This window comes from Cervus canadensis, chromosome 32 (assembly GCF_019320065.1).
Source record: "Cervus canadensis isolate Bull #8, Minnesota chromosome 32, ASM1932006v1, whole genome shotgun sequence".
In the NCBI taxonomy this organism is placed as follows: Eukaryota; Metazoa; Chordata; class Mammalia; order Artiodactyla; family Cervidae; genus Cervus; species Cervus canadensis.
This window is the reverse complement of record NC_057417.1, coordinates 20920143-20946394: the sequence shown is the minus strand read 5'-3', so window position 1 is coordinate 20946394 and position 26252 is coordinate 20920143. Positions and strand designations below refer to the sequence as shown.

At 54.8% G+C, this 26252-nt stretch overlaps 2 protein-coding genes across 4 annotated transcripts; one reads left to right on the top strand and one right to left on the bottom strand.

Annotated features, from left to right (window-relative positions):
* The first annotated feature begins 3546 nt into the window (after positions 1-3546).
* On the top strand, positions 3547-22435 carry STX1B (syntaxin 1B). The gene is given in 11 exon segments (XM_043455332.1): positions 3547-3879; positions 12428-12502; positions 12712-12811; positions 12914-12988; positions 15897-15928; positions 15931-15969; positions 16222-16330; positions 16507-16580; positions 18451-18588; positions 18677-18787; positions 19041-22435. Coding segments are annotated over 11 exon segments (864 nt in total). The 5' UTR covers positions 3547-3849; the 3' UTR covers positions 19122-22435.
* Positions 22436-22632: 197 nt separating this feature from the next.
* HSD3B7 (hydroxy-delta-5-steroid dehydrogenase, 3 beta- and steroid delta-isomerase 7) lies at positions 22633-26252 on the bottom strand. Of its 3 annotated transcripts, none has more exons than XM_043455328.1 (7): positions 26095-26252; positions 25566-25737; positions 25186-25341; positions 24788-24896; positions 24610-24709; positions 24090-24252; positions 22633-23562 (listed from the first exon to the last, which is right to left on the bottom strand). In XM_043455328.1, exons 2-7 carry the CDS (start codon positions 25729-25731, stop codon positions 23150-23152), a joined length of 1107 nt encoding a protein of 368 aa, XP_043311263.1. In that variant the 5' UTR covers positions 25732-25737; positions 26095-26252; the 3' UTR covers positions 22633-23149. The 3 variants fall into 3 exon arrangements, with proteins under 3 accessions (XP_043311263.1, XP_043311265.1, XP_043311264.1); XM_043455330.1 differs by having other exon boundaries at positions 24094-24252; XM_043455329.1 differs by having other exon boundaries at positions 25566-25733; positions 26095-26210.

Below are 26252 nucleotides of genomic sequence, written 5' to 3'. Positions count from 1 at the left end.
CCGTTGGTAAGGATGTGGAGAAAAGGGAATCCTCGTACACCGTTGATAGGAATGAAAATTGTTGCAGCCACTAAGGAAAACATTATGGAGGTGTCTCAAAAAACTAAAAATAGAACTACCTTATGACCCAGCAATTCCACTCCCTGGTATGTATCTAAAAAAAAAAAAGAAAAACTAATTCAAAAAGATATATGCACCCCAATGTTAATAGCAGCATTTTTTATATTACAGTTACAGTTATATAGAAGCAACCTTAGTGCACTTCAACAAATGAACAAATGAAGAAGGTGTGGTGTACACACACACACACACACACACACACACACACACACACAAAATGGAATACTACTCAGCCATAAAAAAGAAAAAATTTGTCACCTGCAACAATATGGATGGACTTGGAGGGTATTAGGCTAAGTAAAATAAGTCAGACAAAGAAAGATAAATACTGTATGATGTCACTTATATGTAGAATCCAGAAAATACCATAAACTAGTGAATATAACAAAAAAGAAGCAGAGTCACAGATACAGAGGACAAACTAGCGGTTAACAGTGGGGAGAGGGTAGGAGAGAAGCAATATAGGGGAAGAGGATTAAGAGATACAAACTTTTATGCATAAAATGACTAAGCTATGAGCATATATTATATACCATAGGGAATATAGCCAATGTTTTATGACTACAAATGGAATATAACCTTTAAAAATTGTGAAACACTATAGTGTACACCTATAAGTTATACTGTATATCAGTTATATTTCAATTTTAAAAATCCTTGCTCATGGAACTTATTTCCGTTGTCTTTATGCTGGGATAATGGTATGAGGGAATATGCTATTCATTCATCTCTCCATTCAGATTTTTAGTGAACATGTACCTTGTGCCTCACATCATGTTGATTGCTGGGGAGAAGCAGAAATGAGTCAGGCCCAGGCTGGTCTAAGGTGGAAGCAGACTCGGCCCACACCTCATGAGGCTGGCTGCCTGGATGGCTGGGAGAGGCTGGAACTGGGTCTTGAAGGATGAGAAGTCTGACCGTCAATGAAGGGACAAAAACAGCATACCTGGTGGGGGAAGCCACACAGCCAAAGACTCCAAGGTGTCTGGGGTCCTTGGTGTCATTAAGGCCGGGGGTCCATGCAGCAGGGAAAGAAGTAGTAGGAGAGATGAGGTTGTGGGATGGGGACCAAATGAGACAGCAGCTATTGAGCGCAATCCGGGAAGCTGTGGGGGGGCATTGACTTTGTTAATGTTGAGGATTGACATTATCTCATTTATTTGGGGAGCACTAGCATCTGAGGACGTGAAGGGAAAGGGTTGCAGGTGGGAAGAGCAGAAAGAAGGGTGTTCTTTTTTTGGTCACGCTGCATGGGTTTACACTTCCCTGGTAGCTCATCTGGTAAAGAATTCACCCGCAATGTGAGAGACCTGGGTTCGTTCCCTGGGTTGGGAAGATCCCCTGGAGAAGGGAAAGGCTACCTCCTCCAGTATTCTTGCCTGGAGAATTCCATGGACTGTATAGTCCATGGGATCGCAAAGAGTCGGACATGACTGAACGACTTTCATGTTCACTTTGCACAATTTACATAGTCTTAGTTCCCTGACCAGGGATTGAACCCTGATCCCTGGCAGTGAAAGTGTTGAGTCCTAACCACTGGACCACCAGGCAAGTCCCCAAGAGGAGGCTGTTCTGATGGTCCAAATAAAAACCAGTGAGGGCCTAGACTGACAAGGGTGGTGGGGATGGACGGAATCCAGAAGACAGCTCTGGATTTGACAGTGGAGGGAGGGGCTGGAATCTTGCTGTTTTACAGGAATGGGCTTTGTCATCAAAAGGTGCAGGCAAAGACTTCCCTGATGGTCCAGCAGTTTAAACTCTGGACCATTAAACTCTGTTAATGTTAACAACATTAACAAAGCAACACTTCCAAAGCAGGGGGTGGGAGTTCAATCCCTGGTTGGGGAGCTAAGATTCCGTATGTGGCATGTAGGCAGAAAATAAAATTTTAAAATAAAAAAGTTGCAGGCAAGAGCCCCAGCCCTGCCCTTTGCTGTTATGTAAGCATTTCAAGCCTGCTTCCTGATGTGGACACACCAGGGACTTGGCAGATGCTTGGAACATGGCAGCATTCTTTGGATGGGGGAGGGAGCCAAGAAGAGGCTTTCTATCTGCTTTGAGGGACTGACGGACAGAGATGCCCTCTCTGATGGCGAGCACAGGAAGGGGCTCACTGGGAGAAGGGGAGGCCGCCCTAGTCTTGGTGGTCAGTGCCAAAGCCCTGGCCTCACTCAAAATAGTTACGGATGCCCACATCTGAGACTGCAGTTTTGGTTCCTGGTCTTGGTGTTCACTCGGTGCTCAGGCACATAGTAGGTGCTGCCCTGAGGACCTGGCATGCAGGTATAGCGTGGATATTGTAGTCATGTCGGCGTGGCTGAACCTGGGGAGGTGAGGGGGTAAAGAAAGAGGAGACCCTGGGAGGAGGCCCAGGAAATCCTGCTGCTGAGGGGAGGTGGAAGAAGCTGGGGGTCTGGATGGAGGCTGGGAAACAACCTCCAGAGTTTGGAGGGGAAGGCGTGGAAGGCAGGAGGCAGGTGGGAGCCAAGGAGGGCAGGGTGTCAAGAAGAGAGGGGTCCTCGGGGTCATGCATCGCTGAAAGATCACGGAGGATAAAGCCTGGTGAGCAACTGATGGGTCTGGCATTGAGGAGGTCACTGGGGACCTTCGAAAAAGCAGGTTTGAGGCCTTTTGGTGGCCAAGGCCCCATTGCAGGGGTAGAGAAGTTGATATGATGTTAAGACGTGAAGATCGAGAGAGGAAAGGTGGCCATGAATGAACAGGACTGGGTTCTTGGACCCTTGGGGTTACCAGAAATCCCCTCCCAACAAGCACCAATTTTGTTTTGACGGAGCCACCTAAAGATACGCCAGGTCTCCGGAGGTGGTGAGCTCCCTGTCCCTGGAGGTAGACAAGCAGAGCTCTGAGACCCACGCTGTCTGGGGACTCTCACACAGAGTGGGGAAGGTCGTGCAAAAAAAGAAAAACAAGCCCCATGTCCTTCTCAGCTAGGCTTGGCTGATTCCTTGCATCACAAAAGCCACCTAGAGGGTCACTTTCGCTATTTCTAGTGTCCAGAAAGCTCCCCGCAGGGACACACACAGAGGTGGTCGTGCACAGACTCAAGGGATACTCCCAAACACAAAATATAAAATCTATCTACATCTCTTGATGTAAAGGCATCCACAGCACTGCTCCCCAGGATGTTCCTTAATTCATTCCCTGACCCCTTCTTTCTGCCATTCCAACCGCCACCCCCACCCCACACCAGCATCTCTGCGCCTCCAGCCGCATCTCCTGCCTCTCCGCATCTCTCCCTGCTTCTGTGCCTCTGCCCTTCCCCACCCCCCTCTAGGCCTCTCCCGTCTCCCTCCCTCCAGGGTCCCCCTCCCCGGACTACAACCCCCAGGCGCCCCCAGCCCCCGGCGCTGCGCATGCCCCCTGCTCCCCGCCCCCTCCTGGTTCCCCCCTCCCTCCCTTCCTCCTTACCTCCCTCCGCCCCCCTCCCCCGCGCTCCAGCTCTCCCGCATCCCTCCATCCGAGCCTGTGCCGCAGCCGCATCGCCACCGCAGCCCCGGCAGAGCCGAGCCCGGCCCAGGCCCCTGCCTCTGCTCAGCCCTCAGCCAGCCGCCCCCGACCCCGCCCCCGCCCGCGGGCCCCAGCCAGTGGCCCCGGTGCCCCCCCGGCGCCCCCAGACTCCGGCCTCCCGAACCGAGGCAGGAGACAGGGAGCAGAAGCTGAGACAGGAGAACGACAAGGAGGAGGAGGAGGAGGAGGAGCCGTCGCAGGATGAAGGATCGGACTCAGGAGCTGCGGAGTGTGAGCCTGGGGGTGGGGAGAATGGGGGGCGGGACCCCAATATTGGGGGACGCGTGGGGGTGGAGTGGAGGAGGTGCTGGGACGTGGGGGCAAATGATGAGGCTGGAGGTTGGTGGCAGGGGCGCCCCAAGATGTGGAGGCACCTGCTGTCACCAATGAACCTGCATTTTAGGGCCAGTGGCTAGAAGGGGTTGAGGCCATTAAGACAAGCGGGGGGCAGGAGAGGTCTCAGGGACCCTGGACACCCCAGTCCATAGGAGGGCCCCGGGGTCTCATCTGAGGATGGGAGAGTGAGTGTGGGGAGAGAACTGGAGGGTGCTATTATCTTCTGGGCAGATTTGCTGAATGAGAGGATGTGGGCAGTTCCTGGGCCAGGCTGAGCCTAGCGGGACCCAGATTTGGGGGCAGCCAGGGGGGAAGGACACAGGTTGGGACTGAGATGCTAACTGAGCAGTGAATGGAATGTGTGTGTGTGTTGCTGTCCATGGGGAGGGGGCACCTCTCAGAGACAGGAGGGAAGGGGTGGCCTCAGGAGATGGCCAGAGGCCAGGGCCAGACAGAGAGTGATCCTAGAGGTGGGAGAAGGGGGCTGCAGGGGAGACCGGAAGGAGGGTCCGTGCACAGGGCCCTGGAACTGAGTTGTGGCCCATGGACTGTGCCCCACTGGGGGGAACTGGGGCATCCTGAACGGTCAGGCGTGAGCTGACCGTGGGCCCCTGGTCTGCAGGCCTGAAGAGGCCCGGCTCCAGGAGTCCCGCCAGGCAGTGAGTTGGATTTGGGTGACGGGGGAGGAGGGTGGTACTGATGTCTGCAGTGAACGCTGGGATTTGGAAGAGGCTGGGGAGTGGGGGTTCTGGGACTGGGAAGAGGCGAGGGGCATTGGAGAAATGACCTGGGGCCCAAGGAGGCAGAGCTGACAGCCTGCGGTGTGCTCAGGGCCCGGGGGGTTATGCTAATAAAGTACTGGACCCAACTGATGTAGCCTGATGCACTTGACTAGGAGCCTATTGGCTGTTCCCCCTGGGTTATTATCCCATTTGACAGATGAGGAGATCGAGGTTTGGTGATAGGTAGGAATTTGCCCAAGGTCACCAAGCAAGTGGGTGGGAAGATCAGGCAGAAATCTGGGTTTCCCGTCTGCCAAGTTGACATGTGTCTCTGCTTTTTTAGCCTTTGAAAGAGAAGTGTCAAAACTGGAGGTAAAAAGCTCTGTCTTTGGAGGGCCCCCTGGATTTGGGGATGGGGAACCAGGTTATAGGAAGACAAAAGGAAGGAGCTTGGAGGCAAGTGACTGCTGCCTCTAAGAGAAATGGGTTGGCAGGTGGGACGGAAGGAGAAACTGGTGGTTGAGAGAGGGAATTTTGAAGGTTGGTGTTTTTGTTTTGTTTTGTTTTTCAATTAAACTTTGAATTATACACTCAGGCATCAGGAAACTGGGAGTGATTAAATAGCCAATATTCATGTGCCAGACACCGTTCTAAGTATTGTATATGTATTAACTCATTTTGATCCTTGTAGCAACCCTAGAGACTGGTGCTAGCATTATTCCATTTTACAGATGAGGAAGCTGAAGCCCAGAGAAGTTAAGTAACTTGACCAAATTCACATAGCTATTTAAAGGCAGGCTGGCTCCAGCACTGATGCTCTTAATTCCCCTTCTCTCCCCATTTTCATCCAAAGCAGGTTGTCATCCGTAATCTCATTAGACCTTCACCTGGTAAGGTAGGCAGACTGAGAGACTGCTTCATTTTATGGCGAAGAAAACTGAGGCCTAGAGTGGTTAAAACTTGCCCAAGGTCACAGCACTAGCAAGTGAGGAGTCTGGATTTGAACCCAGCTCTGCTGTTGCCAAGACTGTGCCATGACTCCAAAACCCAGAGAGATGGAAAGCAGGTGGGGGTGAGGTGATAGTGGAATCATGGTGTGATTAGAGAGGGGGAGGGAAAAGGCAAAGCAAGATACAGTGAAGGCAGTGATGAGTGTCCTCATCTGAGTGGGTCAGGGACCCACTGCCCCAAGGGAAGGCATCCAGTTTGCTGGGGCTGCTGGGGGCAGCCGGTGTGGAGGTGGGACAGGGGCGGAGGGGTGAAGGGGGCTGACGGAATCCTGATGGCTCTGGTGTTAGTCATGGCTCCAGGAAACTGGAGATTTGGGAGGGCACATGTCGGGTGGGAAAAAGCTTCCAGATGCAAGGAGTGTGGGGGTCTCCCCACCAGAATTGAGAATGAGGAGGCTGGAAGCCTGGAGAAACCAGGCAGGGTGTGGGAGGCCTGGGAAAGGGGCCTCTGAGAGGCTGAGAGGGATCAGAAAGTCAGTGATCAGAGGGGAGGTCAGCCTGGGGGTCCTGATTGTCTTTTTCCAATAGCACTTTAAGAGGTCCCAAGGGGTTTATCACATAGCACTCAAGGGCACAGGTTTGGGAGTCCGACTCTCTGGGTTCAAATCCTAGCTTTGCTACTCCTGTGTGACCTTGGGTAAATTGCTTAACCTCTCTGGTCCTCACTTCCTTCATGAGTGAATTGGGAGTAGCAATGGGACCTGCTTCGGAAGGCTAGCCTGAGGATTGAAATTATGCCAGAGGCTCCTAGAAGGAGTCCTGGGCTCAGCATTGCTCCACGAGTGTATGTTATTCTACAGCTGACTCGTTTATTTCTCTGGAGTCTCCCGTCAGCCCCCTGGGATGGGCAAGATGTGGCCCCTAATTTATTTTGGAGTACATCGAGGGCCAGAGCAGTAACCTGACTTGCCCAAGGTCATACAGCTGTTGATGGCGGAGCCAGGGTTGAATTAGAGTTTTCTGTTTCCACATCACCAGGCACCTTTGGTTGGCAACTGGGAGGTGCTGAGCTGGAGTGGAGGCTGCAGGAGGGAGTCAGTTGGCTGGATGGGTGTCCCAGGGTCCAAGGAGTGGGGCCAGGGATGGGCTGAAAAGGAGAGGAAGAGAGCAAGTGAGGTGGAGAGAAAGGTTACAGGGCGAAGCCACAAGGTGATGCGTTGTGGGCAGAGCCCGTGGGCAGAGCCTGCGAGGAAGCTCTGGAGTGGGAAGGCGGGTGTAGGGGTGGTTGGGGAGACTGGGAAATGGGGGAGGGGAGCCTGAGGTGAGCAATTTGAGGGCCCTCAGCAATGGGATAGGCACAGTAGACGCTTTAGAAATGTAGACCTGATGCAGCAGAAGGAAAGAGTGGCCCCACATTCTCGATCAGGGACCAGGAGAACCCTGGGTGATGGGTTGATAGCCCCCCGCAGCACGGGGCTTGTTTTCTGCCGTTCAGACACACAAGCTCCCCCCGGCTTGAGGGCCTTTGCACCTGCTGGTCCCTCTGTGTGAATGCTGTTCCTTCTGCCTGAACACTGTTCCCTCTGCCTTGAATTCAGTGTCCTCCAGGTTGTGGTGCAGTTAATTCCCTGGGCCTTAGCTCGGATGTCAAACCTCCCCCGCAGCCATTTCTATCACACCTCCCGCTTTATCTCCTTCCTGCTATGTACCGGAGCCCGGTCTGAAATTGTCTTGCTTCTTTTGCACAGTCTGTCTCCCTCCCCTGGAGTGTCAGCTACCTGGAGGCAGGCCACCTTCCTGGCTTGTTCTCCGCAGCACCCAGGAGAGAAGTGGACACTGATCAGACACATTTGTTAGATAAATGACGACTCTGTGGGGCAGAGGGAGAGTGAAGAAGGAGTTGGTGGAGAAGGTGGAAGAGAGAGGTAGGGGTGGGAAGGCTGGGCTAGATGCTGGAATCGAGCAGAGGCCCGGGTCAGGGAAACAGATGGACCGAAGCAGGGGGTGCAGTGGAGAGAGGCTGGTGCCTCTAGATCAAAGGATGCGTGTGCCCCTGAGAAGCAGGTGTGAGCACGTGTGCATTGTGTGTGTGTGGGCATGCAAACGTGTTTACCCACACACATACCCACTCTATGACTTCTTTTTTTATTTTTTTGGCCACACCATGCAGCATGCAGGAATCTTAGTTCCCCAACCAGGGATCGAACCCGCGGCCCCTGTAGTGGAAGCTTGGAGTCTTAACCACTGGACTGCCGGGGAAGTCCCCACTCTATGACTTTTCTATCACCCAGTTCCAGTGTCTTTCCGCCTCTGGTTTAGTCACCCTCTTGTCTGTCTCCGTGCTGGACTCGCTGGCTCACACTGCCCCACTCTCTCTGTCCATGCATCTGTGTTGTCTCCACCCCACTGACACACCCATGAGGGCCCCGGGTGTCTCTGATCAGGAAGGGCTGAACCCAGAGGCTTGGATCTGATGTCCCCTGTCACCAGGGCAGTTCCAGAAGGTGCTCAGGGCTTCCACACTCTCCCATTTCATCCTCCTGGGCGCTTGAGGAGTCGTCAGGCGATAAAGAGCAGACTGCCCGGGTTCCAATCCCGGCCCCACCCTGTCGGCTCCCCACCAGCTGTATGATCTTAGGCAAATTACTTAATCTCTCTCTGCCTCATTGGTCAAATGGGAATAAAAAAAGTATCTACTTCATGGAGTGGCTGTAAGGATTAAATTCATTCAGGCAAAGCACTTGTAACTGAGCCCAATGCCTCGTTATTAACACCTATGTGTCTGATGTATATAATTCTTATCTTCATTTCACCCAGGAGGAAACTGAGGCTTCAATTGTCCATAAGGTGGATAAGGGCATATGTGATCACCTTTTCTGAGGTATTCTCGTTTGCCTACAGCCTGTTTTCTTTTAGGCTGGTTAGCACTTCTTCCAGACATGTAGGCTGTGCTCATGATGAAGTATGCACACCTCAGAGCGAGGAGGGCCCATCCATTGCATAGATAAGCCAGGGCCCAGAGAGGGGCCGCAAATTGCCTAGAATCACCCCGCAGGTTGAATGGAGGCTAGAACACCTCACTTCCTGTCTGGGCTCTTCCTGCAGCCTGGCACCTCTTCCTGGTTTTCTGTCCCAGCCATGGGAGTTCAGCAGTGCTGAGGACACAGCAGAGACAGCTCTTTAGGGGCCAGGAAGAAACAGAGGGACAGGAAGGGAAGAGCCTGAGATTAAGTACCAGACAGTTCAAGGGCTAAATTCACTTCAGTTCACCTCTGACCTTATTTGCTGTGAAGTCTTAGGCAGGGTCAGGCAACCTCTCTGAGCCTGTTTCCTCATCTGCAACAGGGGAAGGGCAATGGGGACCAACCAACCCTCCCTGAGCAGTAATTATTTCTGGCAGCATCTGGCGTTTTTTTCCTGCCTGGAGGAGGTCTCATTGCCTCCTCCAGCCCACCATTAAGGGAGGACTTGGGCTTCCCCAGTGGCTCAGATGGTAAAGAATCTGCCTTTAGTGCAGGAGACCCGAGTTCCATCCCTGGGGCAGGAAGATCCCCTGGAGAAGGGAATGGCAACCCACTCCAGTATTCTTGCCTGGAGAATCCCCATGGACAGAGGAGCCTGACGGGCTACAGTCCATGGGGTCGCAGAGTTGGACACGACCAAATGATTAACACTTTTACTTTCTTGACTTTATTGCCGTTCAGCAAATGCAGGGACTGAAGCTCAGAGGGAAGAAGGCATGTAGCCCTCCAGCTGCTGACCTGGGCAAGCTCGTTCACCTCTCTGTGACTCAGTTTCCCCACCTATAAAAGGGGGCTATTGTGAGAACAAAATGGATAAATAAAGGCAGTGCGCTTAGAACAGTGCTTAGCACATCATCAAATGCTGTGTAAGCATTTGCCATAACTGGGCTTCCCTGGTGGCTCAGATGGTAAAGAATCTGCCTGAAATGCAGGAGACTTGGGTTCCATCCTTGGGTCGGGAAGAATCCCTGGAGAAGGGAATGGCTCCCCATTCCAGTATTCTTGCCTGGAGAATCCCATGGACAGAGGAGTCTGGCAGGCTACAGTCCATGGGTTTGCAAAGAGTCGGGCACGACTGAGCGACTAACACTTTCATGAGCTTTCACTGACCAATGGTCAACTGAAGAGTTTCAGTGAAGATTAAATGAGATAACAAGAATGCAAGACCAAGGCCAAAGGCACTCTCAGATGCTGATATTTTGCTAGGCTTTCAGGGCACAGAGCTTTGCCCAGATTGGGCCTTGTCAGGAGGGGACCTGAGAAGGGAACCCTCTGGTGGTGGAGTGGCTGGCAGGAGGCAGCGTGGCCTTGAGCCACAGAAGAGGCTCTGGGAGGAGGCATGTCTTAGATTATGCCTCTGGTTTCCCAGCCCTTCAGCCTGGGTGCCTTGAGCAAGTCCATTTTCTCTTCCCCCACTGCCTCCTGTTCCCTCATCTGTGAAATGGGGAGAGCTTTTTCGAGGGCTATGGTGGTAAGGATCAGACGAGATTATAGATGGAGAAGTGTCTGGAAACTGGAGAGGATTTTAGCTCTCAGTTGCCTGTAATTAGTGCACCAACTAAGCCATCCTTGGGCCCTGTACCTTTCCTCCTCTCTCAAGGGCAAGTAAACAGGCTGCCAAGGATGCCCCGGGGCAGAATCAAGGACCTGTCCCCTGTCCCTGGGGACCACAGGAGAGAAGGAGAGAATGAGACTTGAGGAAGTCTAAAGTCAGCGTTGGGTTTCCCTGGTGGGGACCTAAGATGCACAGAAAGTCAACCTGGGAGGGGAAAAAGACAGAACAGGAAAATTTCCAGACACCCGCGCCGGTGAGACTTGTGGGCAGCCAGGCTGCAGGCCAAGTGCTTGAAGGCAGAGAAGGAACATGCCGTCGCGGGGCAGCCAGCTTTTTGAGGCTAGCACCTCATGGGAAGCCGGTGAGTCCTCAGAGATGAGCCAGGCAGCTCAAAGCCTCTTGGGGCCAAGGTCTGCGGGTGTGGTTCTGGGTCAGCTGGAGACTTGAGGAGCCAGAAGTCCCCTGGGGGTCCCCAAGCCCCACCGGGTACCACCCCTCCTTCTGGGGGCAGCTGTGGGCCAAGAAGAGGAGCCCCCCTTTCTCGGGAGATATTTGGAGATGAAATGGAAGCCAAACCCATTCTATGACATGGCATGGGGAGGATCCCTGGGGACCACCGGGCTTTGGTGGAAAGCTGGGGTGCCTTTGAGAGGGTCTAGCTGGACCTCTCCATCGGTCTCTTCCTTGTGCTGTCGGGGCTCTCCGATTCCAAGTTAACTGGCTGTCTAGATCGCATCTAGCTCCCATCTGCCTCTGTCTAGGTTCGATCTCAGCTGTCTGCGATCTGTCTGCGTGAGTCTGGTTGGGTCTGAGCTGTCTGGTTTCTGTCGGGTCCTGTCTGCGGTCTGCTGGGACCCTGTCGAGGTTCTGGGCGAGCTCTCCTCTCTCTATCTCATCTGGCAACATCCCCTGCTAGACACTTTTGGCTCCTGTCTTGATTTCATTCAGGCTGTGGTCGTGAGATTCTGTCTGAGTCTTGGCTTGTTTTTTTCTTTCTTTCTGGAAATCAGAGTGAACTCTGTTTAAATTTCCATGGAGGCTGGAGCCCTAGCTCCAGATGTAATTAAGTTTAATGGGCCCTCAGACTTCTGTCCCGAGCAGGGTCTTGAGTCGGGAGTGTGGAGCACTGGGGAGCCCTCCCTGCCCCCCTTTCCTCCTTCCTAGATCTGAGTGAGCATGCGAAGCTGAGGCTCAGAGAGGCTGGGAGCACAGCCCCAGGGGGCCCTCCCCAATGTCCCAGGGGGCGTGGGGGTGGTGAGCGCTGCACGTCTGCGTGTCCACATGTTCAGAAGGCAGCTCTGCTGTGGGCCCGTGTGCGGGTGAACGTCAGCGCGTCAGCGCAGTGTGGGTGTCAGGGGGCCTATTTCTGTGTGCCTTGTTTGTCAGCCCTTCTGTCTATGTCACTGGCCTGTCTGGTGGCCGCGGTGGCGGTGTGGGAGGGTGAATCCCTTTGTGTCTCTGAGCCCTGGGGGTGGAGGGCTGAGCAGCTGCAGGTTGCAACTGGGAAATCCAAGCAAGGGAGAGTAGGTGGGTGTGAAGTTGGAAGAGGCTGGATGAAAGCAAGTGACTGCGCGGAGGAAAGTCGGGGAGGGGTGAGAGTGGGGGGGAGGAGGAAGGTCGGGGTGCTCTCTGTGTCTCGCATCCAGCGCCCCCCCCCCCGGGCCTGACTGTGCTTGCTTAACTTGATGCCCGCCGCTGGCAGTGAAGTGACCTTGCATAGGGGACGTGGCTGGTCGCGTTGGAGGCTGGAGGGGAAGAGAAGGGAACAAAGTGAAGCCTGGCGGGAGCGGCTGGGGGCATGGTGGAGGGGGTCAGGCTGCCGGGACTCCACGTCAGACCCCTTCTCGCGGCCCAGAGCCAGTTACTGCCAGGATGACATTTGGCTGGTTGTTACAATATGGAAATGCTTCCACACTGGTTGGATAAAGCATCTGTCCAGAGCACCACCCGCCTCCAGGGGGACAGCACTCCCAGGACCATTTCTACCCCATAAGGGTGCCTTTGGCTAATCCCCTCCCAGGTGTCCTTTGGGCTGTCAGCTACCCGGCCTCCGGGACCCTGGGCCACAAGACCCTCGCTATTTGTTATGACTTCTGGGCCCCCTTCATGTGACCCTTCCCAGGACCCCCACTCTGAGCCTAGAGCTTGGGGCATCAGGACTGCTCACAGACTCTGCCTTTCTTTGTCTCCCAGGCAAAAGACAGCGATGATGAGGAAGAAGTGGTCCATGTGGACCGAGACCACTTCATGGATGAGTTCTTTGAACAGGTAACAGAACCTGACCGCCAGCCCACAACTGCCTTCTTCCTGGCCCTCCGCACCCCCATCCCTCTCTCTACTCCTCCATCCCCTTGGCCTTTTACCAACCCCTCTGGGTCTGGCCCATTTCCCTGAGCCCTGACTGAGCCCCCCCGCCCCCCCGAATCCCTTTGTCCGGCCCGATGACTTGGCTGTGTATAGCCAATTTGCTGCCCCAGGTGGAAGAGATCCGGGGCTGCATTGAGAAGCTGTCAGAGGATGTGGAACAAGTGAAAAAACAGCACAGTGCTATCCTGGCCGCCCCCAACCCGGATGAGAGTAAGTGCTACTGCTGGGTGGTTGGGAGCTGGGGGCAGAAGGAGGCTGGAGTCCCACCCAGACGTCTCACCTCTCCCTCTCTTCCCCTCGCCTCCCCCTCAGAGACCAAACAGGAGCTGGAGGACCTCACTACAGACATCAAGAAGACGGCCAACAAGGTTCGATCCAAGTTGAAAGGTGAGAAATGCCCTCCCCTGACCAAGGAGGGAAACAAGTCAGGCTTCCATTGAACTAAACCATGACAAATGTCTACAAACTTCCAGGAGTCAAATTCCTAAACAGTGAGAAGGCATAAAATCCCAGATTTTCTAATTTGCTCCAGATTCTACAGAGAATGATACAGACTGGACAGGGAAATGAGAGAGAGGAGGGTTTCTATCCAAATTGCATCTGAGCTCTGCTGGTTCCATCGGCAGGAAGGTCTGCTGAGAAAACACAGTCTTCCAGGTGGCTTTCGTTTCATGGAGGCCTCATTTCTCCCGAACAGGTGCCGGACATAGCGCTCAGCACCCAGTAGGTGGGCTCAGCAAATGCTTCTGAATTGGCCTTAGCTCAGGACAGATTGGACTGTGTGGCTGACACCAGGGGGCTGGCAGGCTTGCAGGAGGGACTTGCCAAATGCTCATGTATTCACTCTAATTTAAGGACTTGGGTGCTGGTAATAACCACCTTCCCCCAAAGCATTGTGGGTTGGGAACCTCCTTGTCTGTTGGTGCCAGGGGAATTCAGCAGCGTTACCATGATGTTAATTTGTATGCTCCTGGTAATTCAGCATCAGAAAACATTTGCCAAGCACTCCTCTGTCTGAGGCAAGGTTTCTGGGCTCTAGGGGGAAAGGAGTCATGTTAGATGTCTGGCCCTGAGCACAATGACCTTGGTCCAGGGAGATGAGGACAGGGACTCCATGCTTTCCTGGATTCAACAGGAGGTCATATGTGAGCCTCTGGTGCTGATCTGTAAGCTCTTTGCTCTCAGGAGTGTGTGCTGGAAAGCAGAATGATCCAAACTGGGAGCTCACTGATAGCAAATCCAGACATAGGGATCCCACTTCCATCATTAACTCATTCTGGACAAGTACCCTACCCTCAGCTTCCTCATCAATACAGTAAGAACTACTGAAGCAATTTCAAAGCTGGGTGGGGGAAAGTTTGCTCATTTTTCTTTCTCTTTTTGGGGGGGTAGCAAAATCTTTTTTTTCTAGGTGAAATCTTACCCCAAATTCCATTATATACAACACATAAATGTCAGACTGTTCTGACTGATCTGGGGTTGGGAGTCCCAGAGACCTATGCACCTGGCTTCCCATCACTCCCAGCAACAGCACCCTCTGAGGTTCCTTCTCAGAAGCAGGGATCTATGGAACACAGTTTAAAAATCCTTGTGGCAATGATTTCATTGAGCCCATGGAACTCTTGACATTAACACGCTCTATAAGACCATGACATGGGTTTGATCCCTGGGTTGGGAAGATCCCCTGGAGAAGGGTGTGGCAGCCCGCTCCAGTATTCTTGGCTGGAAAATCCCATGGACGGAGGAGCCTGGCAGGCTACAGTCCATAGGGTCGCAAAGAGTTGAACATGACTGAAGTGACCTAACACACATGAGACCATGAGGAGGGCTGTATGGTTTAGGTTTAGGACTTCAGCCGAGAAAGAAGCTAGGAAAAGTGGCAGTGCCTTAGAGAAGCTGACCTTTCAGAGCTCCAGAAAAAGAGAGATAGTCTTCTCCATCTTTCTCCAGCTCTGTGGTGCCATGACCTCTGGCTTTGTCTGTGACTTCGAATGAGTTGTTTTCTCCATCTCAACCTCAGTTTCTAGTCTGAAATCTGGACTGCTATCACTGAACTCCCAGGATTGCTGGAAGAAGTCATTGAGACCTTATTAAAGGATCCCTTCCTCCGGGGTTTGGTCCCAGCCCCAAGTCTGACAATAGGGTCCGAGTCTGGGGCCAGCGATTCCGACATCCTTGGGTGTGTGTTTCTGGACTTTTCCCGTAGCAGCTGGAACAGAAATGTCACTCATTTGCTGGCCCGCCATGGCTGGCAAGGAAGCGTTGGGGTGCCATCCAGCCTCATACCTCCACCGCTGCCAGGAACAGGGAAGCAATGTTCTTAGGAATGGCCTGGAGGCTTTTCCCCGTTTGAGAGGGCCTGTGTTTCATTCAGGCTGCATTTCCGGAGCCCAGCTGATCTTACTCACAAGCTCTTTTATAGAAAATCTGAATAAGTGTGGGTGCATGATCTAGAAGCAGCAATCCCAGTTAATCTGTGTGCTTGTCCAGAACATCCTTTAGCAGTGGGGATTCCTGGGACAGGGGTCATTTTCTAAGGCAGTGTGTGTGCGTGTGCTCAGTCATGTCCATTTCTTTCATCATATCCGACTCTTTGTGACCCTATGGACTGTATCCCACGGGTTTCCTCTGTCCATGGAATTCTCTAGGCAAAATACTGGAGTGGGTTGCCATGCCCTCATCCAGGGGATCTTCCTGACCCAGGGATCAAACCCACATCTCTTATGTCTCCTACATCTATAGGTGGGTTCTTTACCACTAGTGCCACCTGGGAAGGAGGAGAGCTGTTTTCTCTGTTGAAACATGCATCTGCTTACCCTGGAATTTTCCACGGAAAGGGCAGCCACTAGAACCTGACCAGCCTGAAACTCCTTGCAGTCCACCAGAAAGTCCCTCGATGGGTTCCTGACCCTTTGCTGAGATTGCAAAAAGTGGAGAGTACCCTCCACTCCCATTCATACAGAGGATGTCGACTGGGAGGCTGGGCAGGAGTTAGACTTTCAAAGACCCAGTCTCTCCATCAGAACAAATAGCTCCCCTCTGTCTGGTGACCAACTGATAGTCAATCTCTCCTCCTGCTTGGGCCTGGAAGGCCCCCTCAAACCTTGGTCCCTTTATTTGCCGGCCTCCTGCCTCGCCACCCTGCAGTCTTTACTGCCTGCCCTCGCCTGGGTGTGACCTCTGATCACAGGCCTGTGGCCTGCCTCAGGGTGTCAACCCCTTCATATGTCCCAAGCCTCCGCCCCACACGCCCCGGGTCTCCCGCCCACCAGTCACTGCGTCTTCTGTCCCACAGCGATCGAGCAAAGCATTGAACAGGAGGAGGGACTGAACGTTCCTCCGCGGACCTGCGCATCCGCAAGACCCAGGTAGGAGGCAGCGGCCAGGCACGGTCAGGGTCAGGGCCAGGACCAAAGCAGAAGGGACCTGGCAGGGGAGGAGTCCAGGCTGGAGCCCTGCCTCTTGGGGTGGGCGGCCCAGAGCAGGCATAGGTATGGGGGCGTGGCCGAGGAGGAGACTGGGCGGGGCGGGGCGGGGCTACGGCGGAGGGCGGTTTGCGCTACAACTCCGTGCCCTCACGGTCTCTGCTCCCTGCCTCCTAATGTGTCTGTACCCCACAGCACTCCACACTCTCCCGGAAGTTCGTGGAAGTAATGACTGAATATAACGCCACCCAGTCCAAGTACCGGGACCGCTGCAAGGACCGGATCCAGCGGCAGCTGGAGATCAGTGCGTGTGACACCCCTGCCCCTAACCTCCCACCCCTGCTGTCGCGTACTCCTTCCAGGCAGGCCCTTTCCCTCGGTGGGCCTTAGGCCAGGTGGGAGGGTGGGCTCCGGGGTCCCATCACCTTAGGGCCCCCAGGCTGGCCCAGTCACTGAACAGAGAGCCCTTTCTCCCCACAGCCGGAAGGACCACAACCAACGAAGAACTGGAAGACATGCTGGAGAGTGGAAAATTGGCCATCTTCACGGACGATGTGAGCCCCGCGCAGGGGTGGGGTCTGTACTTGCAGAGCATTCATCATTCCTCCCCAGGCTTAGGCTGAACTCAAGGTCCTAAGTCAACCCTGAAATCGCAAGCATCGGGAAGTCTGAATCTGGAACTGGGGAATTCCATGGGGGCTGAGCAGGAAGGCACCCTCAATAAAAATGGCAGAAGGGAGTGGGCACTGTTGTAGGCACCGTACATATTTACATTTACCTACTAAACTCCTTTACTCCTCACCACAAGCCTCTGAAGCAGCTGTATTTCACACATGAGGAAATCTGACCCAAATTTAAACAAAGAGCTTAAATGATTTGCTGAGGTCACACAACTAGAGGCAGAGCAAGGATGCAGTCCAGTCATGACTCTTCAGCACTAGGATACACTTCTCCCTAATGACACAGGTCATTTCACCCAGTGACTAATTTGCCTATGTTTTAAAGATTAAAAAAAAAACAAAAACTAGTTTTAGTTTTGCTGAAGTTTTGCCCTTGTCATCTTATATGTGAAATAGATGGACTTTCCCCAGCTTTACCTCTACCACTGTAGTTCTTCTTTCTCTTTCTTGATTTTTGCCCTGGCTGACAGGTTCTGGCTCTCTTTCTGCTTCTGGTGGGTGGCAGAATGACTCTGGTTTAGGTTTCTAGACCAGAATTAAAGTCTGTTCACTGATTGTCTAGCAGTTTTCAGCAAATTGTTATTTAGAGAATTGATCTTTGTTAAATTAGCTTTGAGGAAATCGCTCGTAGGCCAGTTAGCCTGGAGCCCTCCCAAACAGTTCTGCCCAGGATGCCTGTCAGTCTGCCTGAAGAGTAGAGGGAAAACTGATGAGTGGTTCTCAGGATATAGAGCTGATCCCTGCCAATTGACCCGCCATCATTGCGGTGCAGGGTTGTCGGTACCTTGCCTGAAGGCTGAACAGGATGCAAATGGGCTCTAAAATAGTATTCATTTCTAGGGTCAGGGAAGGCTTCCTGGGGGAAGTGGCATTGAGCTGTGTGCCTTAAGAGACAAAGATCATTTGGACAGGGGAAGATGGGCAAACAACATTCCAGACAAAGAGGACAGACTGAACAAAGACAGGGAGAGTGGACTAGTTGCCAAAGAGCCATTGTGTGGGCTGTTATGATTTGGGAGATAAGGACAGAAAGGAAGATGGGATCTTGATTGCTAAAGTAAAAGGTGTGTAGACTGTGGGTAGTGGGAAGCCCTGGAGGGTTTTAGAGCAGAAGAGTGGCTTTCTAAACTGAGTGGTCTGGCTTTAGTAGGGAGGCAGTATACCTGATTGTGTTACCGTGTCCACCATTGACCAGATGGTGGCCCCCAATCTTGGTGGGGGTCCAGGACCCCCATCTCCCTTCCTGGTGTGTGCTTAGAGGCTTTTTGAAAATATACTCATTTATTTGGTTGTGCTGGGTCTTTAGTTGTGGCACACAGGATCTTTCAGTTATAGCCTATGGGATCCAGTTCCCTGACCAGGGATCGAACCTGGGACCCCTGCATTGGGAGCACAGAATCTTAGCCACTGGACCACTAGGGAAGTCCCCAAGTTTTACTTTTTGTAATTTAACACATGTCTCTTTAGTGCTTTCTGTGTGCCAGGTACTATTCTAATCAATATACACATGGTCACTCAATCTTCACACAGCCATGTGAGGCAGGCACTGTTAGTATCACTTTTCTAGGTGAGGAAACTGAAACTCCGTGAAGTTAAGCAGTTTATCCACAGTTACAGCTAGTGAACACCAGCCAGATTTGAACCCAGACGCTCTGACTACAGAATCCAAGCTCTCCTGGGAGTGAAAGGGTTGCAGCTCACCTCCCACGCCCCAGACTCACCCTTCCTGCCCCCATCACCCTAGATCAAAATGGACTCGCAGATGACAAAGCAGGCGCTGAACGAAATCGAGACGAGGCACAACGAGATCATCAAGCTGGAAACCAGCATCCGTGAGCTGCATGACATGTTTGTGGACATGGCCATGCTGGTGGAGAGCCAGGTACTGCCTCAGGACCTAGCCCAGGTCCCCGGGAGTCCCCTCTTCCAGCCCCAGTTCCCACCCCGTCCCATGCACGTCTCCTCCGCAGGGCGAAATGATTGACCGCATTGAGTACAATGTGGAACATTCCGTGGACTACGTGGAGCGAGCCGTGTCTGACACCAAGAAAGCTGTGAAATATCAGAGCAAGGCCCGGAGGGTGAGCCGGGGTGGGTGGGCCTGTGGAGCAGGTGGGCTGAAGCCGAGCGGGCGGGGCTGGGCTCAGGCCGGGGCTGAGGTGAGTGATGAAGTGAGGCCTTATCTCAGGTTCTGACCTCTTCCTTTTTTTTCTGTTTTCTCTCCCTTCTTCTTTTCCCTCACACCGTCCTCCCCATCCGTTTGTCGGTTTGTCTGTCTCTTTATCTCTCGGCTCTCCCTGTCCCCTCCCTCCCCCTCGGCCTTCCTGCCTGCAGAAGAAAATCATGATAATCATTTGCTGTGTGGTGCTGGGGGTGGTCTTGGCGTCATCCATTGGGGGGACGCTGGGCTTGTAGGCCTCCCCCACCCTACCCCTCCCAGACCTTTCCCCCACCACATCGGGAGCAATACCCCCACCGCCCCTTCACTCCATCCCCTGCTCCAGGCTCACCCTCAACACAGGCAGCCCCCCTTAACCTTTACCGCCCGTCAGACCCTGGAGTCCCTGGACCTCCCCCGACCATGGACCACCCTCGCCCCCGCACGTAGATAGCAGCAGGCGTGATGACACATGCACACCAACATGCATGCCGCCGGCACATGCTCGAGACGTGTGGACACCCCAGCGTGTGTGCGTGTGTGTACGTGTGTAGCTGCGTGTACAAGCACCCGATCACCCTTCTTGCCCCCTCACCTCAAGTCTGTGTGTTGTCTGAGTTTTCCCCCTTCACCTGGGTTGTTGTGTGGACTGTGGCCGGGTGTGACACAGCAGCCCACTGAGCCCCACTCTTCTGTCTTCTGTAAACAGGGTTTTGTGTGTGTGTGTGTGTGTGTGTGTGTGGTCACAGATCCATGGATACACAGTTTGTGTCTGTGGAATTTTGTGTTTGAGTGTTTCGATCCAATGTAACAGCACCGCCTCCCTTGACACGACCCCTTCCCCCAAGTCTGCTACAAATGGGGCAGGTTGTATGTATGCAAAGGTTCACACTCATCCCCTGAGGATCCAGGTTGGCCCAAATACACACAGGTTGTGGCAGACACCCCAGCATGGTGTGGAGCCAACCCTCCTGGCTTAGTCACCCCCGGGGCTGGCCTGTGTCCTAGGGAGCACATGTGTGCGTATGGGGTTCAGCTGAGGCAAGCGAGTGGACGCATACACGTGTAAATAATCTAGCTTAGCCTGTGTATCTGTGTGCATTTCCCCCGGCAAGTGATGTGAGGGACATGTGTGTGTGTGTGTGTGCGTGTGTGCATATCTAGGCTGTGTCTAAAGTGTTGGTAGGTGTTCTCTTGAGATAGAACCCTCAACATTTTGCATGGGACACCTGTTTTGGGTGGGCACAGAAATCTATATTTCTACGCTATCTAGAGTACGTCTGCAAGTGTGTGTGCGTATATGTGTGTAGAGGATTTCTATGTAGTGTGTTTCTGCCCCCCTCATGTATGATACCCACATCCATTCACCTGCAAAGACCTGTGCCCCATCCAAGTTTGTGGATCCAAGTTATTTGCTCACTCCCTCTCTCCCCAGAGCTGCTGGCCGCTGTCGGGTGTGGCCACTCATGACTCCATCAACATTGTGCAATGGCCACTTCCTGCCCTGAGTGGTCCAAGCCCCTGTGCACACAAGCCCACATGCTTATCTTTCTCTGTCACGTAGGCCTGGATGTGTAGAAGCTGGGACACCTCAGTGTTCTCCTACCTGCCACGGGGATGAGGCCACACCCAGGCACGCACACGTGCACACAGGAGCCCAGTGCATGCTGACACCAGCACGAAGCCTGTAGAGGTTGGCACCAGGGCACACCAGTGTCTCCTGGAAAGGTTATTGGTGGGAAATGCTACTGATCAGGGGAATGGCAGGGGCTGCCCCAGGCTGTCAGAATGAGAACATTCTTGAGAATTACCTCAGAACCGAAAGGAGGCCGGCGATGGTCCCTACCACCCCGTCTGATGCGCTGGCCTTTGGGGTTTAGGGAACTGCTTATTTCAGACGTACTGGAGTGGGCTGAGTCATGGGACCCATTCCCTGGACGTGACTCCTGCTGCAGTGTCACCAATAGCTGTTGCCCCACAGGGTGAGTCTGAGAGTGGGACACAGGTCTGGGTTTGTGATGGTGAGGAAGGGGCCCGCTCGTCCCTTGCTGCGCAGACAACACATGCATGCATGGGTGGATTTGTGCAATGGGTGGCAGGTGGGGGAGGGGTACATGGGCAGAGAGCAGTGTCTGAAGCCTCCCACTCCATTGGCCCAGGAACACAGACCCACACATACAGGACTGAACACACAAGTACAGGAATGCCCTTCCTTGGGGTCTGGCGTACGTGTGCACAGGGCGGAGGACTTTGGTGTGTGTACACACGGTTTCCTGGAGGCCCCCTTCATGTGAAGCATGTGTGCGTGAGACAATGCAGTTGTGACCTTCTGGGACGTAGTACCCCACCCCGGCCCAGCCCCAGCTCAGATAGCCTGTCCCCTCCCTACCTGGCTGGGCCCTGTCTGTGTGTATGGCCCATGGATACACGGGACCCCTAAGGTGGACTGTCCCCAGGAGGGGCGCCTGCCTGGCCATTCCCACAGGGCCCTTCATCAAGACAGGAAGTCTGCCCCCGGATCTGACTGTAGCTCCCTTGCTCCCACTCAGGCTTCTTTGGGGACGTCAGAGCAGGCCCCAGCACCCCCCACCCCACCCTTTTTCCTTCCGGCCGCCCAGCCAGGATACCCTCTCAGCCCAGGTGTTTCCGGAATTCCCACGGCCTTGGGGCCACAAGGAGAAGGGTGGAGCCATGGCTGGAGAGATGCTGCTGCCTCCTTGAGTGGCATTAAGCCTGTAACTGCCCATCTCTGGGCCTCAGATGGACCAAAGGATCCCTGAGGGTCTGCTTCTCCAAGTCCCACCCACCGCAGGATGTGTTTGCTTGTCGGCTGCTGTGTCCGTGCGTGTCCTGCAATTGTTGTCTGGGGGCTGGTGTCTCTTGCATGTTCCCAGATGAGTGTGTGCTGCCCACCTTCTCGCCAAGCCCCTACCACCATCAAGCCCCTGTGTGCCCCGTGGGTGGTCCTGGGCCTGGCCAGGGCTCGCTGCTTCCCCTCCCCCCTTCTCCCTAGCCCTGCCTTTCACGAAGCACACTGCGTGTCCATCCCATGTGCCTGTGGGTTGATGCACGCTCTTGCCACGCCTCGAGCGTGTGTACATGATGTGTTCTATGCATTCACCCTGCCCCACCCCCAGCCTGCCCCGCAGAGGACAAGATGGGTGGCCCCCGGCTCCCTCCCCCCCCGCCCCCCCTTGCCTGCTGTGCAACCGTGTGCGTTGGCGTGTGTTTCTGTGTCGCTGGCGTGTCACGTGATGTAGCCGTGTTTGCTGACATGAGCCCCTGCCCCTTCTGTTTCTCCGTTGGTTTCTAGAGCTCTTTCCCTCTCCTCCCTGGAGGGGACAGGACTCCTGGGGCCTGGCTGGGGGCCCAGAGCCAGGCCATCCTCTCCTGTTAGCCCTCAGAGTCCCACTTCTCTCTATTGGTGACCAAGTTGCAAATGGATAAAATACAGGAAAATTCTGCCCCCCGCCCCTGCCCTGCATGTCCTGTCCCCAGAGCCCCCCACCCCCACCCCGGGCCGGGTCGGGCCCCGTGGGACGGGAGAAATAGCAACCAATCCAACAGCGGGCGTGCTGTGTGCTCACTTCCTTCTGTCCCCACCCGGGACGGGCGCCGTGGGGGTGGCAGAGACATGGTGGGAGGTGGGGGGGGGGCGCTGGCCGGGCGGATGGGCACAGGCTCGGAGGAGTTTTAATCCAGGGCTTGGACAGGTATGCATTACTGGGGCAACCTCAGGCAGAGTGGGGGGCAAGAAGGGACAATATGCAGGCTTCCTCAGCCTTTATTGACGAGTATTAAGAAATAAATGTCTAAAGGTAATACATGTTTAAAATCATGGGACTGTGACCCCCCAAGCAGGGACCAAGGTGGTGGGAAGAGTTAAGAGAGCGTCTTCACGCTGAAATCAGGCCTGAGGATCACAAAGGACATCCAAGGGCCCGCCATGAGGGCCTGCGGGACTTCCGCCCACTTCTGCTCGGAATGCCAGAAATGGGATGGCGTCATTGAGAGCATCAGGGCGGTCAGATCCTCACTAATTAGCCATGAGGCCTGAGTTGAGAGTGAAGACACAGACACGCCTGCCCACAAACCCTGCCCTAGAACTTAGGGACATTAAGATACAGGCTCCAGGCTCCTGGATTCCAAGGTGGAGGGCTCTGGAACCGTCAGTCTGGCATCAGCCCCCTCCTCTGGCTCAGCCTGCCCTCCCCACCAGGGTCTGAGGGCTCTGGGACCCGACGATGCCGCGCCACGCCAGGCTCCAGGCCCAGCTGCACCGTCACTAGCCTGAGCCCTCCGTGGTCTGCACCCAGCGGATAGTGCGGGTCCGGCTCTCCTCCCAGGAGAACAGGGGCTCGTAGCCGAAGTGGCGCCGAGCCTTGTCAGTGCTGACGGTGAAGGTGGTGTTGGCCACGGCCAGAGTGTAAGGGTTGAGCAGGGGCGCGTAGAGCAGCAGCGGTCGCAGCAGCCACTGCAGCAGGGTGTTGAGGGCGGCCAGGAGCACCAGCAGCCAGTAGGGCATCAGTGGGCGGGTGCCCACGAGCCGCAGTCCGCAGGGACCCAGGAACTCCATGTTGAAGTCCTCGTAGCTCTTGTAGGGCGAGTTGTCGTAGCAGAAGTACACCTGGCCGCCCATGAGGGCAGCTCGGTGTTCAAGCTCCCGGGCCACCAGCACGTGCATCCAGGCCACGTTACCTGTGGGGGTGGGGGTAGGGGTGCCGAGGAGAGAATGGGGGGGAATATGTCCTTGAGTGCCCTGGCAACCACATAGATGCTGCTGTCTTCTGGGCCAGTGCATGAACAAGCCACCCCCTCCTTGCATCCGCGTAGATATCGCCCACATAACTACCGCCCTGCTGAAGGCTGCTTTCTTGCAGGCACCTTAGCCAGATGCTCCCCCAGGCCAGCCTGTATGGGTACAATTCCTTCTTCTCTTGGTCCTGGGGAGATGCTCCCCCTTCTTCTCTCCTGAGGAGATGCTACCCTCAAAACTGCAACACTTTCAGCCTATGACTTGGTGTTTATGTCAGCCTTCCCCACTCATAAGGATACTGTTTCCCCTATGGCCCGTGAAGACGATGCCCACATATCAGAGTCTGCTCTGGCCCATGTATAAACTGTCCTTTTTTAGCTAGAGTATATAACACCCCCCACCCCTGAGAACCACACAAGTCCTGCCCTGTTTTTTTTTAGCCTCCCCCACCACCCAGCCCGGGCCTCACCCACATAGACCCGGCCATGCTCCACGGAGGCTGGAATGGCCCGGAAGAGCCGGCCCCCCAGGCGCAGGCCCTGGTGGTAGAAGTCCTTCATGATCTGGTGGCCTTCGCCGTAGATGCCAGTGGGACGCAGGGCACATGTCACTAGGGGCAACCCCCCCAGGACCTGGGGGCAAAAAAGGCATGCCCTGCTCAGACCAAGGATCTGGCGCTTTGTCCTCCGCCCTGGTCCCTTCGGGTTGGAGAGGGAAGGAAACCAGGGCAGGATGCAAAGAAGCCCACGGTGAGAAAAACAAAAACAAAAACCAAACCAAACCAAAAACCCCAGGGGTTTCCCTGGAGGTCTAGTGGTTAAGACTCCACCCTTCCACTGCAGGGGGTGAGGGTTCAATTCCCTGGTTGTGGAAATAAGATCCCACGTGCCATGCAGTGTGGCCAGATGGAAAAAAAAGAAGCCCACAGACTCTGGTTCTGCCTCTGCCAGGCAGCCCCATCTCCCACATCTCATCTTTTCGAGTCTCACCTCCCTGCCATTGGCTTCCAGGACGAGCCGCTCAGCTAGGGCCTTGCTGCAAGGATAGGGATGTCGGTGTACGGCTTCATAGGGGGTGTTCTCATTGCCCCTAGTAGGGGGAGAGGGGAAGATTCTTAATGCTGAGGGGAGGTGGGACCCTGGAAGGACTGGGGGGACCTCAGCTCACCTGTAGAAGGGCTGGCCTTTGATGTTGGGCCCCACAACTTCCATGCTGCTTGTGTAGATCAGGAAGCGTGTTCCAGTCTGCACACAAGCCTCAATCACATTCTGTGTGCCTGAGGGAGGTAGGGGGCTGTGTGTCCAAACTGAAACTTCCTCCCCATCCGCCTTTTCCCCTCCCCATCCCAACACTGGACGAGGACACATGCCCGCCTTCCCCAGGCCTGGGGAGAACATAGAGGTCAGCGAGGACCGGCCTGCCACCACAGGGGCAGAAGGGACAGATCGTCACAGGGTGATCACAGAGGTCAGGGTCACAAAGGGAGCAGGGAACAAACAGCCAAGATCAGGCCGTGGGCCAGCGAGTACTGAGGACACGGTCAGAACAGGGAGGGAGCAGCTCACCCTGGACGTTGACCTCGTGGATGGTCTCAGGACTGGTTTTCCCAAACACATCCACCAGCCCAGCTGTGTGGATGACCACGTGGGCTCCGGCCACGGCCGCTGCCACCTCATGGGCCTGGGTCACGTCCCCCTGGATGGCAGTCACCTGCACAGGCCCTGGGAGCGGGTAGGGGCAGCCGGAGGCAATGTCAGAGCTGAGACCATCAGCCAGCTGCTGGGCTCAGCCCACACCCTCAGGAGCCACATTTTCCTAATGACTCATTCATCCTATCCGCTCCCGTCGGAGAGACATAACAGGCATCATCTTTTCCGCCACTCGGAAGGGAGTCCACACCCTCCCCACCCTCTGCTGCCCCTCCCCCACCCCTCCCTCCAGTCACCTGTCTTCAGCTCCTCCAGCCAAGGACCCAGGTGTAGGTCAAAGATGCGCAGCTCACGGAGCCGGGGTTCCCGCTGCAGCAGCATTCGGACCACATGTTCCCCCAGGAAGCCACAGCCACCTGTGACCAGGTACACCAGCTCCTGGGTTTGGGCAGAATTGGCCATACCTGGCTGGGGAAAGACAACCTGCCTCACCTGGGTGGCCTGCTGCCGACTGCCCCAGCACGGTCTGCCCCTTTCCTCCTAGAAGGGGCTTCTGCATCAGAGCAGTGGCCCAGAGCAGTGATCCAGGGGCCGGAGCGTTTTCTGGAGGCTGTGGCTGTGGGTGCCAGTGGCCAGGCTACCTGCCCTCTGACCCTGCCAGCTGCAGTTCCCGAGATAAGGGGGCGGGCTTGGCACAAAGGAAGGGGTCAGGGTTTGAGGGAGAGGTTTGAGGAAGGGGGGCCAAAAACGAAGGGTGGTTGGCAGGGAGCTGGGGCAGCGGGGTAGAGGAAGGCGGGAAGGGTGGAGCTGGGGGAAGGGACCTACCTGCAGCCAGAGTCCTAGGGCGCCCAAACTAGGCACCGAGGCAGTCCTGTGTGTCTCCTGGGCCAGCGCCACACAGTTCCCTTCCGCTTGCTCCTCCTCCCTCCTGGCCCATTCCAGGAACAGAGACCAGCCCAGCCTCCACCTCTCCACCTCCCAGC